The sequence below is a fragment of the Camelus dromedarius genome, chromosome 24, assembly GCF_036321535.1.
Source record: "Camelus dromedarius isolate mCamDro1 chromosome 24, mCamDro1.pat, whole genome shotgun sequence".
Classification (NCBI taxonomy): Eukaryota; Metazoa; Chordata; class Mammalia; order Artiodactyla; family Camelidae; genus Camelus; species Camelus dromedarius.
This window is the reverse complement of record NC_087459.1, coordinates 2,972,932-2,993,572: the sequence shown is the minus strand read 5'-3', so window position 1 is coordinate 2,993,572 and position 20,641 is coordinate 2,972,932. Positions and strand designations below refer to the sequence as shown.

General features: G+C 43.5%; 1 protein-coding gene across 2 annotated transcripts in view; it reads right to left on the bottom strand.

The window, feature by feature from the left end:
• Window positions 1–20,641, bottom strand: part of GRIN2A (glutamate ionotropic receptor NMDA type subunit 2A) — a 342,689-nt gene that overhangs the window by 74,894 nt on the left and 247,154 nt on the right. For both annotated transcript variants that reach the window (XM_010980055.3, XM_064478196.1), the window contains exon 6: window positions 3,996–4,201. In XM_010980055.3, the coding sequence (XP_010978357.2) occupies window positions 3,996–4,201 (206 nt within the window). The remainder of the gene's footprint in view (window positions 1–3,995; window positions 4,202–20,641) is intronic.

Genomic DNA, 20,641 nt, shown 5'->3' with positions numbered 1-20,641 from the left:
TTTAAGATTCAGGGACACAGGCATATAGTGACCTATATGCTTCTTTGGCCTCACTGGGAACCTTAGCCAGTTTATGAGTTAATTATCCACCCCCCGCATCCCCAAATGCTAGATGTATTCTAGATACCAATGGTCATTGATGCATTTTCACCCAACAAGCACTCACTCTACATAAGACATGGAACTAGGCCCTGGGGACATGGGACAAAAAAAGACATACAGTGAAGGCAATAGTTGAATTTATAATGAGGACTGTGGAAACAGACCATACTGGGAACCTTCATTGGTTCTTATTATAACTCTTGCGTGTGTGTGTGTGTGTGTGTGTGTGTGTGTGTGTGTGTGTGTCTGGAGTGGCTGTGACTTAACCACACAGACACCTGAGAAATGGTGCCCATGCAATCCCTCAGCTCTCCACCATCACCCAAAAGAAAGGGCGACTCATAAAAACACATACAGGTAAGGGATCCAATAAATCATCAATTCTCTGGCTCTACAATTTCCCTGTGTGGCCAGTGGAAGTCAGAAAGAGCTGCCTTCAGATCCTGGGTCTGCCCTTAACAAGCGTGGAAACTCAGATGAGTCTCTTCATTCATAGACCTCGGTTTACTTATTAATACACTGAGAAGGCTGACACTTACCTTGCAGGACACTTGGAAAGACTAAATAAAGTATCTAAAGTGCCTCTCACATAAGTGCTTAAAAATGCATTTCCTCTCTCTCTCACCAATGATTTGACAGTTTAGGGGATTAACTGGCAGTATAGCCATTTCTCTCCACATATCAAACCAGATAATTCTTCCTCCATTTTCTCTTCATGTCCTAACACTCAACTAACAGGTTAGAAGAAAAGTCAGGTTTCTCAGCTCATTTCCTATTACCTGATTTTTTAGAAGACTGACGTATGCCCGCAAGACCCCACCATTTACCAGAAGTGAGAAACAAAGGGTTGTCCCTGGGAGAATATCACCAAGAAAACAAACACAGTCATGTTGTCTAGCAGGAATCCTTCTTGGAACCAATCAGCCTGCTTCAAAGATGTCAACCTTTTGGAAATCCAATTGATCTAATCTGTGTTAATATTGGGATTAATGGATCCTAGTAATTTTCTATTGCTTTCGGGTAAATCAAAGACTTTAATTTCATCTAGAAGCATAGTAAGCATATCCTGTCACCAAGTGGGAAAAGGAAAGTGGCAAGCCACCACCTCCCGCAGGAACCCAAAATGTGAATTTGAACCTGTTAATACCTGTTTATATTCTTCAGTCAAAAAGTCAATTCTTTTAAAGGCAGTAATTTATGTGGGGACTCATTTTCTCCATACCAGTGTGACTCGGGACTTGGTGATCTATTGTTTTCAGCTCCAAGACTTCTGATTTGAAAGAATTTAAACTCCTGTTATTGGTTGAGAAGCACAAGAGGCCCTACCTGATTGGCTCTACTGAAGCAGAGATGGCATTGTTATCCTAAAGGAGGTGCCCACCGAGGTTACACTCTTTGCTGTGTGCCAGCCACTCTGCTTCCTCCATCTGACCAAGTTCTGCTCAGAGAACGCCCACCCAAGTCAAACCCTCCTTGGACAACTTTCCCACATTACCTCTTCTATTGTCCCCCCAGCTCATCACTTCCAGGCACTGCACTAGGCTCCCTTCTGTTTTCTGAAGTCACCAAACTCTTTCCTCCCTCAGGGCCTTTGCACCTGCTCCTTCACTATTCTTCCCCAGTTCTTCTCATGTTTGGCTCCTTCTCCTCCTTTATATGTCACTTTAATTCATACCTGTGTGAGTTAAAGGAGCCCCACGAACCTCAAGTTACTCCCTTACTATGCCACCTTATTCAGATCCTTCACAATGTTCATCCCAGTGCGGAGCTGCCCTTACTGGTTGAGTTGCTTTTTAGCTGTGTGCATTTCTTCACTGCAGGATCCTTGTCTACTGCCTTCCCTGTTTGCTGATGCATCCCCCATGCTCAGCACTGTGCCTAACACAGAAACAGTGCTTCATGCGTATTTATTTATTGACTAATCTATTCAGAATTTCAACCCCTGGGAGGCTGACAACTCCAAAAAGGCTGATGATTATTTATTGAATAATCCATTCAGAGTTTCAACTCCAAAAAGACTGCTCATTGATAAAAAAATTTTTTTTTCTCCAAACCAAAATGTGCCTTCATTATACATTTAGCAATCATATTTTTAAAAAATTATCTTTATCCCAAGCACTGAGCTCTGGGGATTTGCATCTTGTATAATAATAACTTAGGTTGGAATTTGGAATTTGGGAGGAAAAGTATCCATTCGCTCATCTGTTCAAGCGTCATCAACACTGGTGTGTCATATTCTGTGCTTGTCACTGGGGACACAAGGATTAATAAGGCATATTCCCTATATTTAGGCAGCTAATACACCAGAGGGAAACACAAACTGTTAAGCCCATAAAAACAGGTGAGAAAGACAGACACAGAGTGCTACTGACTGAATGCTTATGTTCTCCTCAAATTCATATGTTGAAACCATAATCCCCAGTCTGATGGTATTTGGAGGTGGGACCTTTCGGAGGTGATTAGGTCATGAGGGTAGAGCCCTCACAAGTGGAAGTAATGTCCTTACGAAAAGAGACACTCCTCTGCTTTCTACCAGCTGAGGAGTAGACAGCCATCTGCAAATCAGATGGTCCTCATCAGACACCAGATCTGCCAGCACCTTGATTGTGGACTTCCCAGCCTCCAGAACTATGAGGGATAAAGGTCTGTTGTTTGAGCCACCCACTTGTGGTAATTTGTCACAGCAGCCTGATTGGACTAAGACATAGAGACATACCCAGGGCACTGGGGAAGTAGGGAGAACTCACCCAACGTGGAGAGGGAATGGTTGAAGACTTAATGGACATGGGGGATAGAGTATATATAGCTCAAGTGGTAGAGTGCATGTTTGGCATGCATGAGGTCCCAGGTTCAATCCCCAGTACCTCCATTAAAAATATAATTAAATAAATGAACCTAATTACCTCCCCCCAACCAAAAAAAGAAAAAGAAAAAGACTTAATGGACAAGCAAGAATTGTCCAGGTGAAAGGAGGAGATCAGAAAAAACTCAGAACAAGAAACAGATCTGCATCCAACAGCAGGCTTTTTCCTTTTGTAAATCCCCCACAGGGGTGGTGGTATTTGTGTTATGTTTGCATTTGGTTAGATTATAATCAGTGCCTTGGACTTGGCCATGGAGATTTACGCTTCTCCAAAGGGTTTATAGATTAGGGAGAACCCTTCATCAGAGGTTCTGATAAAAAAAAAAAATGTCAGTTTCTCTTCAATCATCATAAAAGAGGAAGTGACACAGATGAGATGCTGGCTCGTGTGCTGCTCGTGTGCGGCTGGTGAGCTAGGAGACCCCAGGAGACCAGCGTCACCTTGATCACACCCGAAAGTCGCATGGAAGGTGCATGTTGCCTCCCAAATGGAGAGAAGTTTTGAAAATTCTGAAAAGTGTGGATCTGGGAAATAGAAAAGTGGTGGAAGGAAGCGGAAGGTGCAGTTTGGAGTGGGGGTGGAGAGCAGCCAGAAAAACACAAAAGAAATAATTATTTTAGGGAAGACTGAAGGGGACAGTCAAGTCACTATACTGGCTGAGAATATGACGGTGGGGTCAGATGGCCCAGGGCTTGAGTCCTGCGCCTTCCAGTTACGAGCTGAGTGGTTCGAATGTGCTTCTTAATCTTCCCATAATTCAGTTTTCATCATGTTTAAAATGGTCAAAACCACATACCTCTATTTCTATTGCTGGCCTTAAATGAATGCAAACCACCTGGTGTAGTTCAAGGATTTACTCAAGACCTCTATTCAAAAATTCCTTAAAATATCTATTCTTGTGCATATCTATTATAATAGAGTGTATCTTATATTGCATTTTATTACCATTTTAGAGACATGGTTGTTACCAATGATACAGGCTATTTTAAGGGTTTGGGTACATTCAACCAATAGCATCCCGGGACTCACTTGATTTTGACGAACTTCCGACATGGCACAGTGTTCCTCACACAGGTCTCGGTCAGCGGGTCTATGTCTTCCACGATGACAAAGGGGGCCTCCTCCAGGGTGACGATGCTCAGATGGTTGTCGTCCGGCTCACAGTCCGAAAAGGACTTGTACCTCGGCCACACGGCATGCCTCAGGCTCAGGGTCTGGTTTTCCCACTTGCCCACCTGCAGCACAAAGACAAAGACACACCTGTGCCTTCTTGTACCGCTGGCTTCTAGACAGACAAGTCCTCCCCCATAAGAGGTAGGGGAGAAGAACCCCATCCTCTTCAGGGCTTTTCTGCTACCTACCTCAACATACACCTGTGTTTATACACTAAGAAAAATGGGGGTAAAGGGAAAGCAGACCACTGGGCAGCCCCCACATCTTGGACTCTTCCCGGGCTAATTAAATATGGGGGTGGTGGCTAAGCACTGATGCTGTGAGAGCTCCCCGAGTGACTGGAATGTTCCACCAGCACTCAGGACCACTGATGTCATGGAAACAGTATGGACTTTGAGAATCAGAGAGGTCTGGGCTTCAATCCCCAGTTCGCCACTTGCTAGCTGTACAACCTCAGGCAGGCGCTTAATCACTCTGAACATCTGTTTTCTCCTCTGTAAATAGACATAACTCCACCTACTTGGTAAGGATGTTGTGGGAATTAAATAAGACAATTCGAGAAAAGCGTACAGCTAAGCGGCCAGCACGCCGTAAGGACTCCAAACTCTCCCTTTTAAAAGTACAGAAGAGAGACAGTGAGAAGGAGAGAGATTTAAAATGTGCTAAGAAAAAGAAAAAGAGGAAAGGGGAGAGGAAGATGAAGTCCAAGAGCAAAAAGCAGGGAGGACTGGCGGGAGAGACAACACGGGGGCGGAGGAGGGGACAATGAGATGAGAAGCCTCCCTTCACGCTCAGCTACGGTCCTATTTAAGTTGCTAATGAAGGTGAACTTTTATTAAATCCTGCACAGAGTGGAGACTGCTTAGCATGTATCAAGACCTGTCAGAATTTATTGTGTTCCCTCTGAGCTGCAGTCGGCATCTTAGTGAAACCAAATTGAAGGCTGTATGTTTCGAACCTTAATTTTGTTTGACAGCTTATTGGCACTATTCACACACACACTGGAGGAAGCTGCCCCAGCCTCGCACTGTCTCCTCCCTCCTCCTGCTCCCACGCGCAACTGCTCGACACCACGGGTCAGCGCTTTATCTGTAACACCAGCCGCAAGGAAAGCACCTCTTCTGAAGAGCTAAGTGCCCCGTCCAGGCTTGTCTGTGTTGACATGACCCACTCACCTCTCTTCCTGTAATGTAAGTGCCGCCAGAAATGAATCTCAGGCCCTTACCGACAACTCAGACACGCCGGACCCCAGGAGAGGTGAGGGGATGATGGGAGAGAAGAAAATCAGTATTCTCGAAGATGACCTCATCATTTGCACTGGAAGGTTTTTCACTGCTTGTAGAGAAACTTGCTTTGTGGCCCATTACGAAACTGTCTAGCCCTATCAATATTTTCCCTTTTAAGTTAGGAGGGGCAGCAGAGCAATTTGACCAAACACACACGTTCATCTCCCCACGCTGTGATGTGTAACAAGAGCTGGAGAGAATGTTGCTCCCGTCAAAATCTTCATTCGTGCAACAGAGATTTATTGAACACCAACTATGTGCTGCCACCAGCCTAAAAACAGTGATGGATAGAACAGATTGATTTGTGCCTTCTTGGAACTATCGGTCCGTGGGACAAAGACCAAACAAATACTAATAAACATGCAAACAGATAAACAGATGTCTTTGGATTTGGAACGTTTTATATGCATCCCCTTTCTCTCCATCTCTCTTAGAAAACTCCAACATGACCTTCAAGAGGAGCTGAGTAGTTTAGTGGGTAAGAGAATGGCTTAGAGAGTCAAACAGAACTAAGTACTCATCCTGACTTTACCAGTTAGCTGAGCCACCTTGGGAAAGTTGCTTAACCTCTCTGAGCTTCACGTTCTCTATCTGTAAAATGTGGATCACAGCAGGTATATGCCTTCAGAACTGTAGTGAGACTTGAATGAGCTAAAAACGGACATGAACATTGAGCATAGAACTTAGCATGTAACATACATGACAGCTGCTATTATTTTATCATTGTTGTAGATAGCATTTAAGATATAGCTCAACTATCACCTAACCTGGACAGGCATTCCTGCCTTCTCTGGTACTACAGAACTTTGCTCCCATCTCCACCGTAGCATTTGATGCGGTAATTATAACAAAGTCACTTTTGAGCACTTCTCCATAGTCAGGAAATGTGCCAATATCACCACTTAGTTCAATCTCCACAAATTTCAGATGGTAAGGATTATTATTCCAGTGTCTCAGTGAAACTGAAGCACAGAGAGGTTATGTAACCTTCCCAAACTCACACAGCTAGGTGGTGGTGGAGCCAGAGCTATGCCATGGAACTGTCTGAATCCAAAGGCACTTTCTCTCTAGTGCTTTTATTAATTGATCTGCAGTGATCATGTGTAGCTCTAAGACCCTTTCTTCCTTGCAGAGATAGCTCCTAAAGTCTCGAGATAAAATAAATATGGGCTAGGACTGTTCAGTTAGCAGAATTTTTGGTGATGCCATTGACCACATCACGTATACTACACCGTGGGAGGCAAGCAAAAGTTTCAGCCCAAGGCTGACTCATGGAGACAGAATCTGAAAAGGTTTATGAGTTCCCAGAGTGCAATAACTCCCTAAATCTTCGCTAAGTTCCCCTTTCCTTCCTAGCACGTCTAAGTAAGCACCCCTGGGTCAGCCAAGGAGGGTGGAAGCAAGTGGTGGGTGGAGAAACTCGATCAAGAAGCTGCTGTGTAAACATTGCCCTAGATCCTGAGAGCTCTCACCTCCTTCTCTGACTCTCATAGGCTCCTACTCCAAACACCAAAAATCCCAACTCCAAGATGGGGAAAAACAGACATCCTTCACTTTCCCCTCCTATAACTCTCCAGATAAGGGACTCTAACTGAGTCCAGAGTCTGTAGACAGGTTTAATGAAAATATATGTATTCCATCAATATTTGAACACGTGGTTATTTCTGGAGCTCAATGGGAAAATGAAGTTCCAGGACCCCTTGCCAAACTTCTGGTTGGATTTTTACATGATTGAGACAAGGAAGTGCACCGTGCATGTGCTTTGGATACACACACATGCATGTGCACATATGAATCTCATTGACTGGTCAGGGCAACTTCATCACTACAGGATCCATCTCTTCTCTCTGTCATGTGGCACAGAGGGGAAGAGTTCAGAATCATTAATATCACAGGCTTAGGGGTTAGACAGATAGGCTCAAATCCCACCACTGCCCTTAGCCATGTGGTCTTGCGCAAGTCACACAGTCTGTCTGAATCTCAGTTCCCTCAATCAGAAAATGAAAATACTTCAATTTCACATGTTTTGAAGGTTATAAGCAAGATGATGATGGCAAATATCTCTAAACACATAGCTTTTGGCACACAGCAAGTTCTTGATACGTGGTACTATTATTATTAATTTAATATTTATTAAACCTCCTGTGGGGAAAATGGTGAGCCTTTGTAGCAGAAGCACTAACTGAGGAAGTAGTGACCTGAGCTCCTGCTAGGATATGTCCTTGACTTTAATCTCATTGTTTGGGTCTCTGCTCCTCATACAGGGATGAGGGGAGCGGGTTTGGACTAGGTGATTGCTAAGGCCTTGCAGATCTAAGGTTTCATGCCAAGCCCAGGGAAAGTCGCTTCCACCCCATTCCTGATTTGGATCAGGGCAATGAGCAGATAATTGGAAAAGGGTGAAGGGAGCACTTCTCACAAGTTGAATTCTAATTCTGGATGGTAGCCATAAGTCAGGGGAGCTTTGCACCTGGAAAGAGAGGTCATCAGAGATGAGCCAAAAGGCATCCTGTCTTTGAAGTAGGTAGAGTGGTTCTGAGAACCAAGCCAGAAGACCACGGGGGGAAGAATAAGGTCAGTGGAGCCTTCTTGGTTAAGACTTCTCTGCTGCACAAAAGCCAGTGGTACCCAAACCAGAAGATTCACTCAAAACTGACTCTTCACCATTCTCCAGTGGAGCATGGGTTCAAATCCTAATTTGACCAAACCCCAGCTGTGGTACTTTGGACAATTATATGGCGAAGTCAATAGTTAACATTTATTTGGTGTTTCACTCTATGCTTCCAGGAACTGTGTTGAGGGTTTTTCATGCATTATCTGATTCCACCCTCAAAGCAACTCTGGGAGGCTGGTAACTATGATCATCCTCATTTCATGATGAGTCAACTGAAATTCAAAGAGATTAAGTGTCTTGCTCAAGTCGCATCATAAGGATTAAAGCAAGAATTTAAACTTGGTCCAAGAAAACCCAGGGCACTGCTTATCACTCCCTCCCCCTTTGAAATTTGGTTTCTTTACACTTTAAAGGTAAATAATAGTGCCTACCTTACAGAATTGCTGTAAGGATTACCTGAGATGATAAAAAGGAGTGCTTCTGTTTCCACTGTTCTGGGAACTGTAAATATTAATTCATGTAATTCTAAAGACAGACTCATGAATACGATACTACTATTATCATCCCCATTTCACAGATGAGGAAATCGAGGCACAGAGCTTAAGTAAGTTGTTCAGCTCACATAGTCTGAGAGTGATAGAGTCAAGATCTGAACCAGGACTCATTTTTAAATCAGTGAAGAAATGCAATGAGAAGTTTTTGCTGGGGGAAAAAAAAGAAACACTTCACAGTGCGGAAACCTGACAAACACTACATCAGCCGGATGACCGAGGCCAGCGTCAACAAGGATAAGTCATTTTGACAGTAGGTCCCCTTGACAGGATGAGAGGACAGTGGGGTTTTGCCCATGTGGTCTTCTTCCCAAACATATAACCTCAGTCTGATCATAAGAAAAATATCAGAAAAATCTCAATTTAGGTAGGTCCTAGCAAATATCTGCCCAGTACTACTCAAAACTGTCAAAGTCATCAGCATGCAAAGGAAGTCTGAGAAACTGTCACAGCCGAGAGGAGCCCTCTGGAGCCACTGTGACTGAACATAATGTGGTACCATGGATGAGACACCAGGATGGACCAGGAAAAGGACATTAGAATAAAAACTAAGGGAATCTGAATAAAGCATGGGCATTAGTTAATAGTAATGCATCACCACTGGCTTATTAATCATGACAAACATACCATATCAATGTCAGATGTTAATAATTGCAGAAACTGGATGTGAAGTACATGAGAACTTGTTGTATTATCGTTGTAATTTTTCTGTAAGTCTAAAACTATTCTAAAAGAAAAAGGTTATTTAAGTTTTCTCTGAATTCCAAAGAAGGATTTTTTAAAAAATAAAAATAAGAGATACATTCCAGATATATTCCTAGAGAGACAGAGTGGAAGAGTTTCGAAGAGTGTGAACGCTGGAGCCAGCGTCCTGGCTTCAAACCCCAGCTGTGCCACTTGGATAAATTTCGTAACGTCTCTTGACTTCAATTTCATCATCTGAAAAATGGGATGGTGATAGTGGTATAGCTCACAGGACTGCTGAGAGGACTAAATTATTTATTATATGTAAAAGCATGTAATAACATAAGAGACATACCCAGAACAGGAGCAGGGCTATGTGTTGTTACTTTGCTGTTATTTAAATCAATTTTTAAAAAACACTTTTAAAGGGAAGTTCATATTATTCATGTTTTAACCCCATTAAAAACATGTCTTGATACTAACTCATTTATTGTGGGCAGTTTTTTTTCCCCCACATCTATGATTTTAGCCAAAAATTAGGATTTTCTTCCCCTTTTTCCCCAGGATTCTGTTACAGACTTTAGCTATTTTTGCATGTCCCTTATCCATTTCCCTGCCTCCTTTTTTTTTTTTCTTGTGGTTATATCAATTTTCCTTTGGAGAGATCCCTGCCTATGATTTAAACAATAAGCACATGTTCATTATTTGGCAACTCAGTACATGGAGTCCCCCCAAGCCACAGTGATTGGCTCAGAAATGTTCGTGTGACCTAAGCTGAGCCAATGGGAATTTTCCCTGGGACTTTGGCTGGGACTATTAGGATAGAGTAATCACAGCAGAAGAACCTATCAGAGACTGAATACAGAGTTAAGAAATAGAGAGAAGAGAGCTATAAAGTCATGACTGGCATTGCTTGGGCTCTTATGTCAACAATAAAAGTTGACATCCACTGGGCACTTATTATGTATTAGGCCCTATTATAAGCACTATTTTAATTCTTATAAACACCCTATGCACAAGAAAAAGGTATGGGAAGATGATTTTATCTCTATCTTGAATTTTTTTGTATTTGAAAATAGTCCCAAATTCACCCAAATAGGCTGTCTGGGAGAATTAAAAAAAAAAAAAATTTTACCTTCAAAATAAACTGAATTTTGGTGATAAACCTTCAAATGTTTTCAGAAAATAAACTGAAGTTTTGAGGACAAAAAAAAAAAAAACTGACTTCTAATGAGAAAAGTGATTTTGTTCAAAGAAATGTAAAAAGGGGAAATTAACTTTGTAATGATTTTTTAAATCTGTTCTTATTAATAAAGTTTAAATGCAGCTCTTTTAGAAAGCTAATTGCTCTTTAGCTCCTAGAAAGTGTTTTGTGAAAGGGCAGTGATTGCTTATTGAAATGGTCAGCCAATATTTTCTAAGAGCAAAGATAATTTCATCTTCAGAAACTGTCCATCGTAAGTTACTATTAACCCCTTCATGTCTGGGTAAATCCAGAGAGATGTCACAGAGGCTGCAAAAGGCTGGAAGAAATGAGGTGAATAGATGTTTGTGGCTCTCCTTTCAAAGAGGTATGAGTGTTTGATGGTATTTGATCTATTCATAAAATACTTACAAGAGACAATTAAAATCACCTCACAACTGGTCTCCTGGTCTCCCAAGCCATTCCTTAAAACGTAAATCTAAACGCTAAAATCATAGATCTACCTCTATTCATTACCTTTCACGACTCTTACTGCCTATAGACTCAAATCCAGGCTCCCCGTTACATCAATGGACCCTACAATGTAGGTCCAGTCAACCCCAGGACACTCTCTCCTCTCTCTCCATCACTTTTTCGACCTCTCTTTCATACACCCTATTCATACTCTCACACTAAAATATATCCATGTACACCTTCAAACACTCATATGCCTACACATACTCACATATGTATGCATGTATATATGTGTATACAGTTGACCTTTGAAAAATGTGGGGTTTAGGGGCACCAGCCCTCCATGCAGTCAAAAATTTGTGTATAATGTATAGATGGTCCTCCGTATTCACGGTTCCTTTGTATCCGTGGATTCAACCCACTGTGGATCATGTAGTACCATAGTATTTACTACTGAAAGAAATCCATGTATGAGTGGATCCACGCAGTTCAAATCCATGTTGTTCAAGGGTCAACTATACACACACACGTACAACTACACGTACACACATACCTAGCACACACACACACTCACACCTCTACACACACACACAGCACTGAGCCACAGCGATGCATACACTTTTCATGTGTCACCACCCACACTCTGAATGATACCCACTCCCCTGCCTTTCTCTGCACTATTTATTCTACCCAGAATTCCTCTTCTCATCAAGTCCACTGACTGAAATCCTACCCATTCTTTCCAGGTCCAGCTCACATACTGCTTCTCCCGAGCAGCCTATTTCTCCAGCTGGGATGCATCTCTGAACATTCCCCTCTTCCCTTGAGTTCTCTCGCTCGTTCATTCATGAGCTCTGTACACCCGTGTCAGTGCTTTATGTGTGCCCGGCACCGCAGGACGCTCTGGGGCTACACTTGTGAACTGTCCAGGCCTGGTCGTGGTCCTCAGACTTTCCAGTCCGGTTGGAGAGGAGGAGCCAAAGCTCAATGGCCGTGAGATAACATGTGATAGCAAAATGAGATTAACTGCCGTGCTGGCGTGAGCGCAGGCTGTTACTGAAGCAGAGAGCTTCCCGCTCTGCAAGGAAACCGAAGATGCTTCCTGTGGGAAGTGACCTCCAGCCACGAGCCAGCCCAGCAGAGTTGGTGTGTGGCTGGTTCTGGAGGTCTGCCTTTCTCCTGGGGCAACAGAAGAGGGGTGGGGGTGGGGATTCTTGAAGACTTTCAATCAGGATCAGGGGACGAATAAAATCCATCTGACGTAACTTTGTTCATCCTTTAAGGACAGCAACCCCCCAAAACAGTAGAGGCAATGAACAAAAGGATGGACTAGAAAGATACACACAAAATTCATAAGCGCAGTAGCCTCTGGAGAGAGGGAGCTGATGGGACTAAGGACGTAACGATGGGGACTTCAACCTTGCCTTTAATGTCACATTTTTAATTAAAAATTATATTGAACAACAACAACAACAAAAAAACCAGTCTGATATACTGGGCCACTTCTTCACAACGCAGTGCAGAGAAACAGTTTGTGCCTGAAAGATTCTGAATGCAGAGTGATGGGTCAGGAGGTAGCTGTATTCACCTGGATGAGCTTGGCAGAGGGCCACATGGGGGAGGCCAGGCTGAACCCATGAGATCTCAAAGTGGTGGAATCGTTACAACTTAGAGACCGATTGTATGATTGTCTGGGGGTGGGGGGCAAAGGCTCAGTTTGCCCTGGATTATAGTTCTGTTGGATCTCCGGCCTCGCCAGCCTTCCGTACCATGTGACCCCTGTCGGTTATAGCACCGCGTTTGCCCACAAGCCAGTTCAATAAATATTTGCTGAACTCGATTCAGACTGCAGCACAGCATCCATTTTTACTTAGAATTCAAAGTTAAAAGAGGAAAGTTGCCTGTTTACTCAGATCCTCTCCTCGGAGACGAGACAATAGGGATTGCAAAATTAAAAATCAGAGAGGAAATTTATTAAAACCAACGATGAAAGCAGAGTTCACGCTGCCTGTGCTCTAGCTTGACTGGCCTGGTTAACTCACTGGGTGATTTCATAACCAAGGGGGAAACAGGCCTTAAAACAAACACTTCACATGTGCAAAACGTCGGAAAACATTTCACTCTGGGTAATAAGCAGTGATTTATGCCCAAGCTGGAGAAAATGTGAGTAATTAACTCTTCAGGAAGATGAATTTAAGGAGGAAAACAAAGCAAACAGGAGGCCAATTTCTCTCCACCTGAAATATAAAGTCCTCCAAAGGACGTAAGATAAATGTCCGTGAAGGAAATTTAAAATGACTTAATGTCCATATTTAGCATAACCAGCATCACCGATCAGCATCACTTCCATGCCTCTGCATGCAAATCGAACACACAAGCGAGCTGACAGCAGGCTTACACACGAGTAATTTTGTGTCTTAGGTTGCTGCTCGAAACCAAAACCAGATCTGAATTTGATTGATTGGGAAACTACAATAAAGATGTCTGAGCCGCGACCGTGACTTGGTATTAAGTTGAAATGTGCTCTATCTGAAGTAGTTCACAGTTGAGTGTGGTGATTGTTTTTTTTTTTTTTTTTGTAAACCAAGATCCAATCTCAAGTTCGTTCAGGACGGCTAGAGTCTGCTGACACCAGATGTCACACGGGACCCCAGCTTTCCCCTGAATGGTGTATTCAAACAAGCCTCTACAGTGAAACTGCTGAAAAGCAGGTGTAGACCCAACCTCCTTTGTCTTCAGTGCCATGGGGCCTCAGCTGGCCACCGGCAGAGTGAAATTAAGAATTGCTTTTCAGGGGTTGAGGTAAAGCACCTGCTTCCTTTGACTGTACTGTCTTCAATGGAACTATTGAAAGTAGTGAGATTACGAAACTTTAGCAAGAATAAGAACCTCTCCTTAGGGGCTAATTAAGAATGCAATCTCCAAGGGGAAAGAGGAGGATTTGGAGTATGGGATTAACAGATACATACCATCATATATAAAACAGATCAACAACAAGGATTTACTGCATAGCACAGAGAACTATATTCAGTATCTTATATAACCTATAATGGAAAAGAGTCTGAAACATATGTGCATGGGTATAACTGAATCACTTAGCTGTACACTTGAAACTAACACAATATTGTAAATCAACTATACTTTAGTTAAAATAATAAATAAGTAGATAAATGAAAGAATACAGACTCCTAAGTCCCTGGAGTGTCTGCATCAGTAGGTGTGGAACTTGACTTATCAACCAGGAGCCCAGGTCATTCTGTTCCAGGTGGTCTAAGGACCACATCTGAGATGCACCTATGGATTAAATATAGCATAAGGAAAAGATGGAAATCTTTCTTCTTGGGTTTCTTATGTAACCAGTGGCAACTGCCAGCAGATCTAAATGAGTTTAATCAGCTATTAGAGCCTTAATTAAATTCCTCTCAGTTGAAATTTCAAAATTGCTTAATTGTTACATAGCTCACACTGCAGCAGTTGTTTTTTTTTTTTTTTCTCCTATAATAACTGTTCTCAGGAAAATCTACTATCTTTATGGATAACAGTGTCAGCTGTCTTAGAACCCAGCACTGATCTGGTAATTCATGGAGATGTGTTTTGATCACCATTATTTCCAAGAACAGCCCGCGTCTTTGTTTCCATTCTCCTCTTGAGGTTCAACCAACGGGAGAAGAGCTCGATGCTTGTTCAACCTCAGATTTAAAAATGAAAATCTCTGGAACAATGAGCCTCCGTTTTCCTCAGAAGCTCATTTATGATCTCCGGTCCTCCAGAGTTCCTCTGTTCCCAGGTCCCTGGGGATGGAAGAGATCGTCTACTTCTTTGGATTTACTTTTAATTCTTTACGTGCACTTAAAAAGTGACCCATCCTGGTCATTAGCTAAACAGTTAACAGTGTTTTCTTTCCCTGCGTTGGCTCCGCATTGGAATGATTTAACATTAGACACTTGAAAAATCAGCAGAAAAATAAAAAGGAGCCCTCTCGCAAATACTAATCAATGTTTTGATCCTGCTCCTGGGAGCCCTTCATTGTGTAAGTTCTGGATCATCCAGTCCTCCGCAGGCTGCAGTCATGATTGTTAAATAATTAATAAGTCCACTAACTGGCATTTCTGGAGGCTCTGGGATCACCCCAATATGCATTTTTCTCATTTCACCCTCACAACTCTATAATGAAAAAGCCATCATTACATTCATTTTACAGGTCAAACTGGGATCTCAGGTGACTTGCCCAAGATGAAAAAAGCAAGTGAGAACATCTGGAGGTTGAACTCAGGCCATCTGACTCGAGAGCCCAGGGCCATCACCACTGCTAGGTATTCCCAAGTTTGCCATCAGATTTGGTCTGGGAAACACTCAGGCAAACAAGGGCAAAGGGAGAACATTCCAGGAATCAACTGGGAAGACCCCACTGCAGAGAGCGGTGCCCTGGGAGCTGGGACACCTGAGCTCAGGCTCTCCATGTGCACGGCGTGTCCCCTCTGGAGAGGCGCAAGGTTTTCTTTCCCTGTGAAGCACGGGAAGAGAGGCGAGAACAGCAGGGCTGGCTGTCTCGCGATTTCTTTCACTTACGCCTGTTTTCTTTCCTCAGTGTACCTGTGACTTGATTCTTCTAAGGACCTTGAATTTCACCACGGAACATGCCTCTGACAGCAGGGCTGCAGTGAGTGAGCCCGTGCAGGCTTCAGGTTGCTAACGCCGACATCCAAAATGCGATTAGAATAATAGATCAGGGGGAAAAAAAATCAACGGCTTATATGTGAACTGTGTGACAATTAGGTAATTTGGGGATTTCAACCAAGAGGAATGTAATTAGGGCTCTAACAGCTGATTAGACTTTTTCTTCGCCTCTGTGGTAATCTCCATCTGTTACGTAAGGGACCTTAGGAGGGAGGATTCCATCTTGCCTTTGTATTCCGTTGTACTTGAAATGCTGATGGCCAAGATGACATGGCTCTGTTTACTTTGCTGTGTGTTATTATCAAAACTCGGACTTAAAACTTAGTTGAACTCCTGAAAAGGCTGTCGCCTTGGAGAAGAAAACCAGGTCTGTAAAAACAATTTAGGAAGAGATGTGAAGGAAAATGGGACAATCACAGAAACCTGAGTCGGGGAGGATAAGCATCTGATATTGGACGAGAACTTGACCTAATGTCAGTCCTCTACTATAATAGCAGAGATAACCACAGTTATTCTTTTTTAACGCCTTTGCAGAGACAATTTAAAATATGGGAAAGGTCTTCCTTTTGACCTTCTAATGTACTTTTTCCTGGGTAAATTTCAAAGATCAGTGTAGTTTCCACTTGTAAGACAAATGAAATGCCATTTGCAATCCAGCAGAGCAAACAGCTCTTTTTTGAATATTTACTTGAAGGATATTTAGCAGCTCTTTGTTTCCTTGGCAGAGTTGCCAGTAAGAGACAGGAGGGAGTCAAGAGAGGCATCTTCCTATTCTGGGCTGATAGCTGAGAGGGCCCTTCATTCGTTGGAATTATCAAATCATTCTCCCCAGCCTAAAAATTCGGATAAAGCTGGGTATGAATACAGATAGGACTCCTCCTCTTACTCTTGGACAACTTTTTTTTTCCATGAAAACCTTGCAAAGTGGCAAAAATTGGGGGCTGAGTGTGTAACAGTTTATAAAAGGAGATAAGTTCCAGGTAATTAAATTGCAAGCTAAGGAAGCAGGAGACTTCAATGCATCAAACCTGACTTAAGGGATGGAACAGGCCAAAGGCTCACAGATTTCCTCACTCAGCATTATGTAAAAAAGCCAATTCCATTTGGATCTCAGCCTGAACATTCAAAGTTAACCTCATTGACAGTGCCTGCAGAGTTTTAAAATAAGGTTATAAGACCTCGGGGTATCGATCAGTTGCAAAAGCATTTCATCCCCTCGCCCGTGAAAAGTTATCGGGTTGTGAAAGTTGAAGGGTTTGGAACACTTGGTATCAAGTCTCTGATGGGCATTCGTGCTCTCGTATCTGGGGCAAAATAATAAATCTAAGTCTTTGAGATGGACGTTCTCCTCCCTCTATATGAAAGGGCGAGCCGGGGGTTGGCGCCTGAGGCCCTGCTGGTTGTCATACGGATGCTCAGGAAAGCCCTTGTGCACGGGTGAAACCCACCCCTGTGATGAAATGCACACAGATCAGAATCTCAGTTCACCTTAAAGAAGATGGCATTTTGACAATTGTTTTTCTTTGCTCAGCTCTGGCCCCAAACTACTTTGCTCCAGGCTTGTCTGAGCCCTGAAGTATTCCAGCGAGAGGATCCTTTGAAATACTAAAGCCAACAGAAGATTTAATGGTGAGGAAATAGTAATGAGCTTAACCACAGCTTTGCCCGCTGTTAAAAACATGATTATTAGAAGGCGGAGGAGGAGACGAGGGTTCCCTTGGGGTGGGCCAGAAGGACTCGCTTTTTGAGAATACTGAGATTAAGCAGTCCTCCCTCTGTCAATCCAGTTTCATCCACACCAGTTATCCTCCTCCTGGACACTAATCAGCAACGCTAGAGCCCCACAGAGTTCCTCGGATGAAATGAGAATCTTGGGGACCATCCAGGGAGTTACTGGCATTTCTTGTTGAACTTTACTGGCAAACTCATAGTTTTGAAAAACCCTAGACTTGGAGCCAGAAGACCCGAATTCAAGATCAGTGATGATGCCTGTGAGCTGTGCCCCTTTAGTTAAATCAAAACTTTTCAGATTCACACAAATTACAGCCAAAGGTAGAATCCCAAGCTTCCTGGTTATTCTGTTAAGAACCAAGAAGCAAAGCCATTTGTCTAGGCGTTCGGCCAGGTAAGGTTGGGTTACCTTGATTCATTGGTTAAGTCATTCACCAATTGCTTACTGAGTGCTTGCTGGGTGCCAGACACTGTGCTAGCCCTGGTGACATAGCAGTTAGGTAGACTCTAACCTGGGGGTCAGCAGACCTCAGCCCAAGGGACAACGATTTTCACAAAAGCCACGAGCTAAGGATGTAAATGGTTGAAAACAATGGAAAGAACAGTATTTCGTGACATGTGAAAACGACACGAGATTTGAATCTCCACGTCCATAGATAAAGTTTGATTGGCACACGGCCATGCTCATTTCCTTATGTGTTGTTTATGGTTGCTTTTGCACTGAAACAGCAGAATCTGAGTACTTGCCATACAGACAGGATGGCCCGCCAAGCCTAAAATATTTACTAGCTGTCCTTTGCATAAAATGTTTACAAGCTCTGATCTAAATCTCTGTCTGTAAGAGACCCTCCTACTAAGAGGGAAAACATAATACAATGCTCTCAGAATTAGTTACAGAACAAAACAGAAAATGACAAGTGCCAGAAAAGGAAAGGTGAAATGAAACGCAGGGGAGCATCAGAAATGGAAGAACAGAGCTGGTGAGACAGAGGCAATTGAGATGAGTCATAGAGCAGGCAAAGGAGCTGGAAAAATCAGTCTGGAGAGAGGAGACTTCTAGGTTGAATGAATAGTTCAATAAACGCATAGCAGTTGTGCTTAAGGGACATGCTGGTGGACTAGGGAGTTGCCTAAATTGGATAAAACACACGAGGTACAAAGGGGATGAGAGAATGATGAGTGAAGGGATACACTGGGACAAGATTATAGAAGCCCCTGGGTGTTGGGCTGAAATCACACTGCAATTTTGATTGCATTTGAGTTCAAATTGGCAATTGGCCTTGGGATCCCTTACTGACTTACTCAGCGCCGGGGGATCACCTTCCACATCTTTTGGAGTTGTCCTATTTTTAAATAATTGTATCATTTCCTTCACAAATACATTCATATTTGTCAAACTATCTGGATAAAATTAGAGGTCAGTTTTTTGACCTCTCCACCGGCCACCTCCAGTCCACTTTAGCCACTCATTCCCATGAGGGGAAATTCACTTAGAACTGCTTGATTTCAGTGATCCTCAATTTAGATAAATCCACAGTACTCTCACTCCGCTATTCTTGTATCTCTTCTCCAACATCGTTTTGGCCATGGTCCCTGGGGCCCTCTCTCTTCTCCCAATTGATCTATTCACTCATACCTTCACTTTCTTACCATTCCAACCCATATCTCTTCCTCTATCACAGCAATAGATGCTTTCCCACATCCACAATGATTCTGCCCCTCCTCTGTCTTCCTGTCACACCTGCCTGGCACCACCTCCCCGCAACTCAGTCAACCCAACTGCTTCCTCACCTGTAAACCACCAAGCATAGGTGGAGAACACCACATAACCGCACAGACTGGTATCCTTTTGAACGTAAGGACTCCCTCTCTGATCAGAAATTCTTTTCTCTTTTCCTGATTGGCTATCTTCCATTCCCTAGAAACTATTTCAAACTTTCACACCTGCCCACGAGAGACCACACCCCTGCCAGCTCCATCCTCACTCCCAGCTGAGGAACCTGCCTCTGATTCCACAGAGTCTACGGACAACCAACATACCCCACAAACTTACCTGCCTGTGCACACGTGTCTTCCTTCTCCCTTCTGTCACTGATGAAAGAGGCCTCTCTCCTACTAATCCCATCATCCACGCTCTGAACACAGTCTTCTTCTGCACCAGCCTCCCCTCTAAGACTGGCCCCACCAAGGTCGCCAGTGGCCGTCTCATCACTAAAGCCAACAGGTGCCTCCATTGGACATCAAAAGCCGCTCCCATCTTCCTTGAGTCTCCCTGCCCTGGTCTGTCATGATCCTACCCTTTCCAGATGATTTCCCACCCCTTTGACTTCTCCAGCTCTGCCAGAATGCAAGCTCCTCTTTTTCTGCACGCATTTGACATGCGCTGCCCCTCCCGCATGCCCTCAGACCTCCTCGCTCAGGCACCTCTACTCTACACTCTTCCGTTATCGTCTCTACGTTGATTGTTCTCAGAGCCGGCTGTCTTTCACTAGTTCCTCTCGGCTGCCTCCAGCAAAACTCAAACTCAATAGGCTCAGAGTATAACTCACCTTCAATTGTTTAAAAAAAATGCACAATTTCTCTCCCATGTGCCAAATATGAATTCTTGAAATCTCAACCCTGGAAATAGTCCTTAATTCATTCAGCTCCCTCCCCACCCCATATATATTAAATCAATCACCAAGCCTTGATAGTTCTATTTGAATATTTTTTTCCTTGTCCACTTCTTTCTTAACTCAAGACCAACACTAAATCTTGTCTTCTCCTCTCCCTGGTTTCTGCAACAGCCTCCAGACTGGCCTCCCTGCCCCAGACAGTGTTCCTCCCAGCCTCTCCTCCAAGCTGCAGCCCCAGTCATCACTCTGTCTCTGCATATGTGATCATTCCACTCTCCCTCTTCATGTCTTTGGGTGGTTTCTCACTACACTTGGAATCGAGTGAACATGACTGACCATGGCCTAAATGACCTAGCTGATCCCCAGGCATCTCTAGCTCTCTGCATTCATGCCAACCCCAATTTCTGACAACCAAATCCCAGTTCCACCCCTGCCCCCACCCTACATCGATGAGTGAATCCCACAGAGCTAATCATAGCCTTCTGAGGACATCGAGCTCCTCTCACAGTGGCACGTATCCACACACCCTCCTCACCCTGCACAGGACACCCTTTCCCACTCTCCGCCTGGCACCCGCCTACTTGCCCTTCAGATCTTAACTTAGAGAACAAGTCCCCAGGGAGACAGTCCTTGACCCCCCAAAACTGGCCCCTCTTTGCTTGTCTCATCAAGTATTAAAAGTATGCA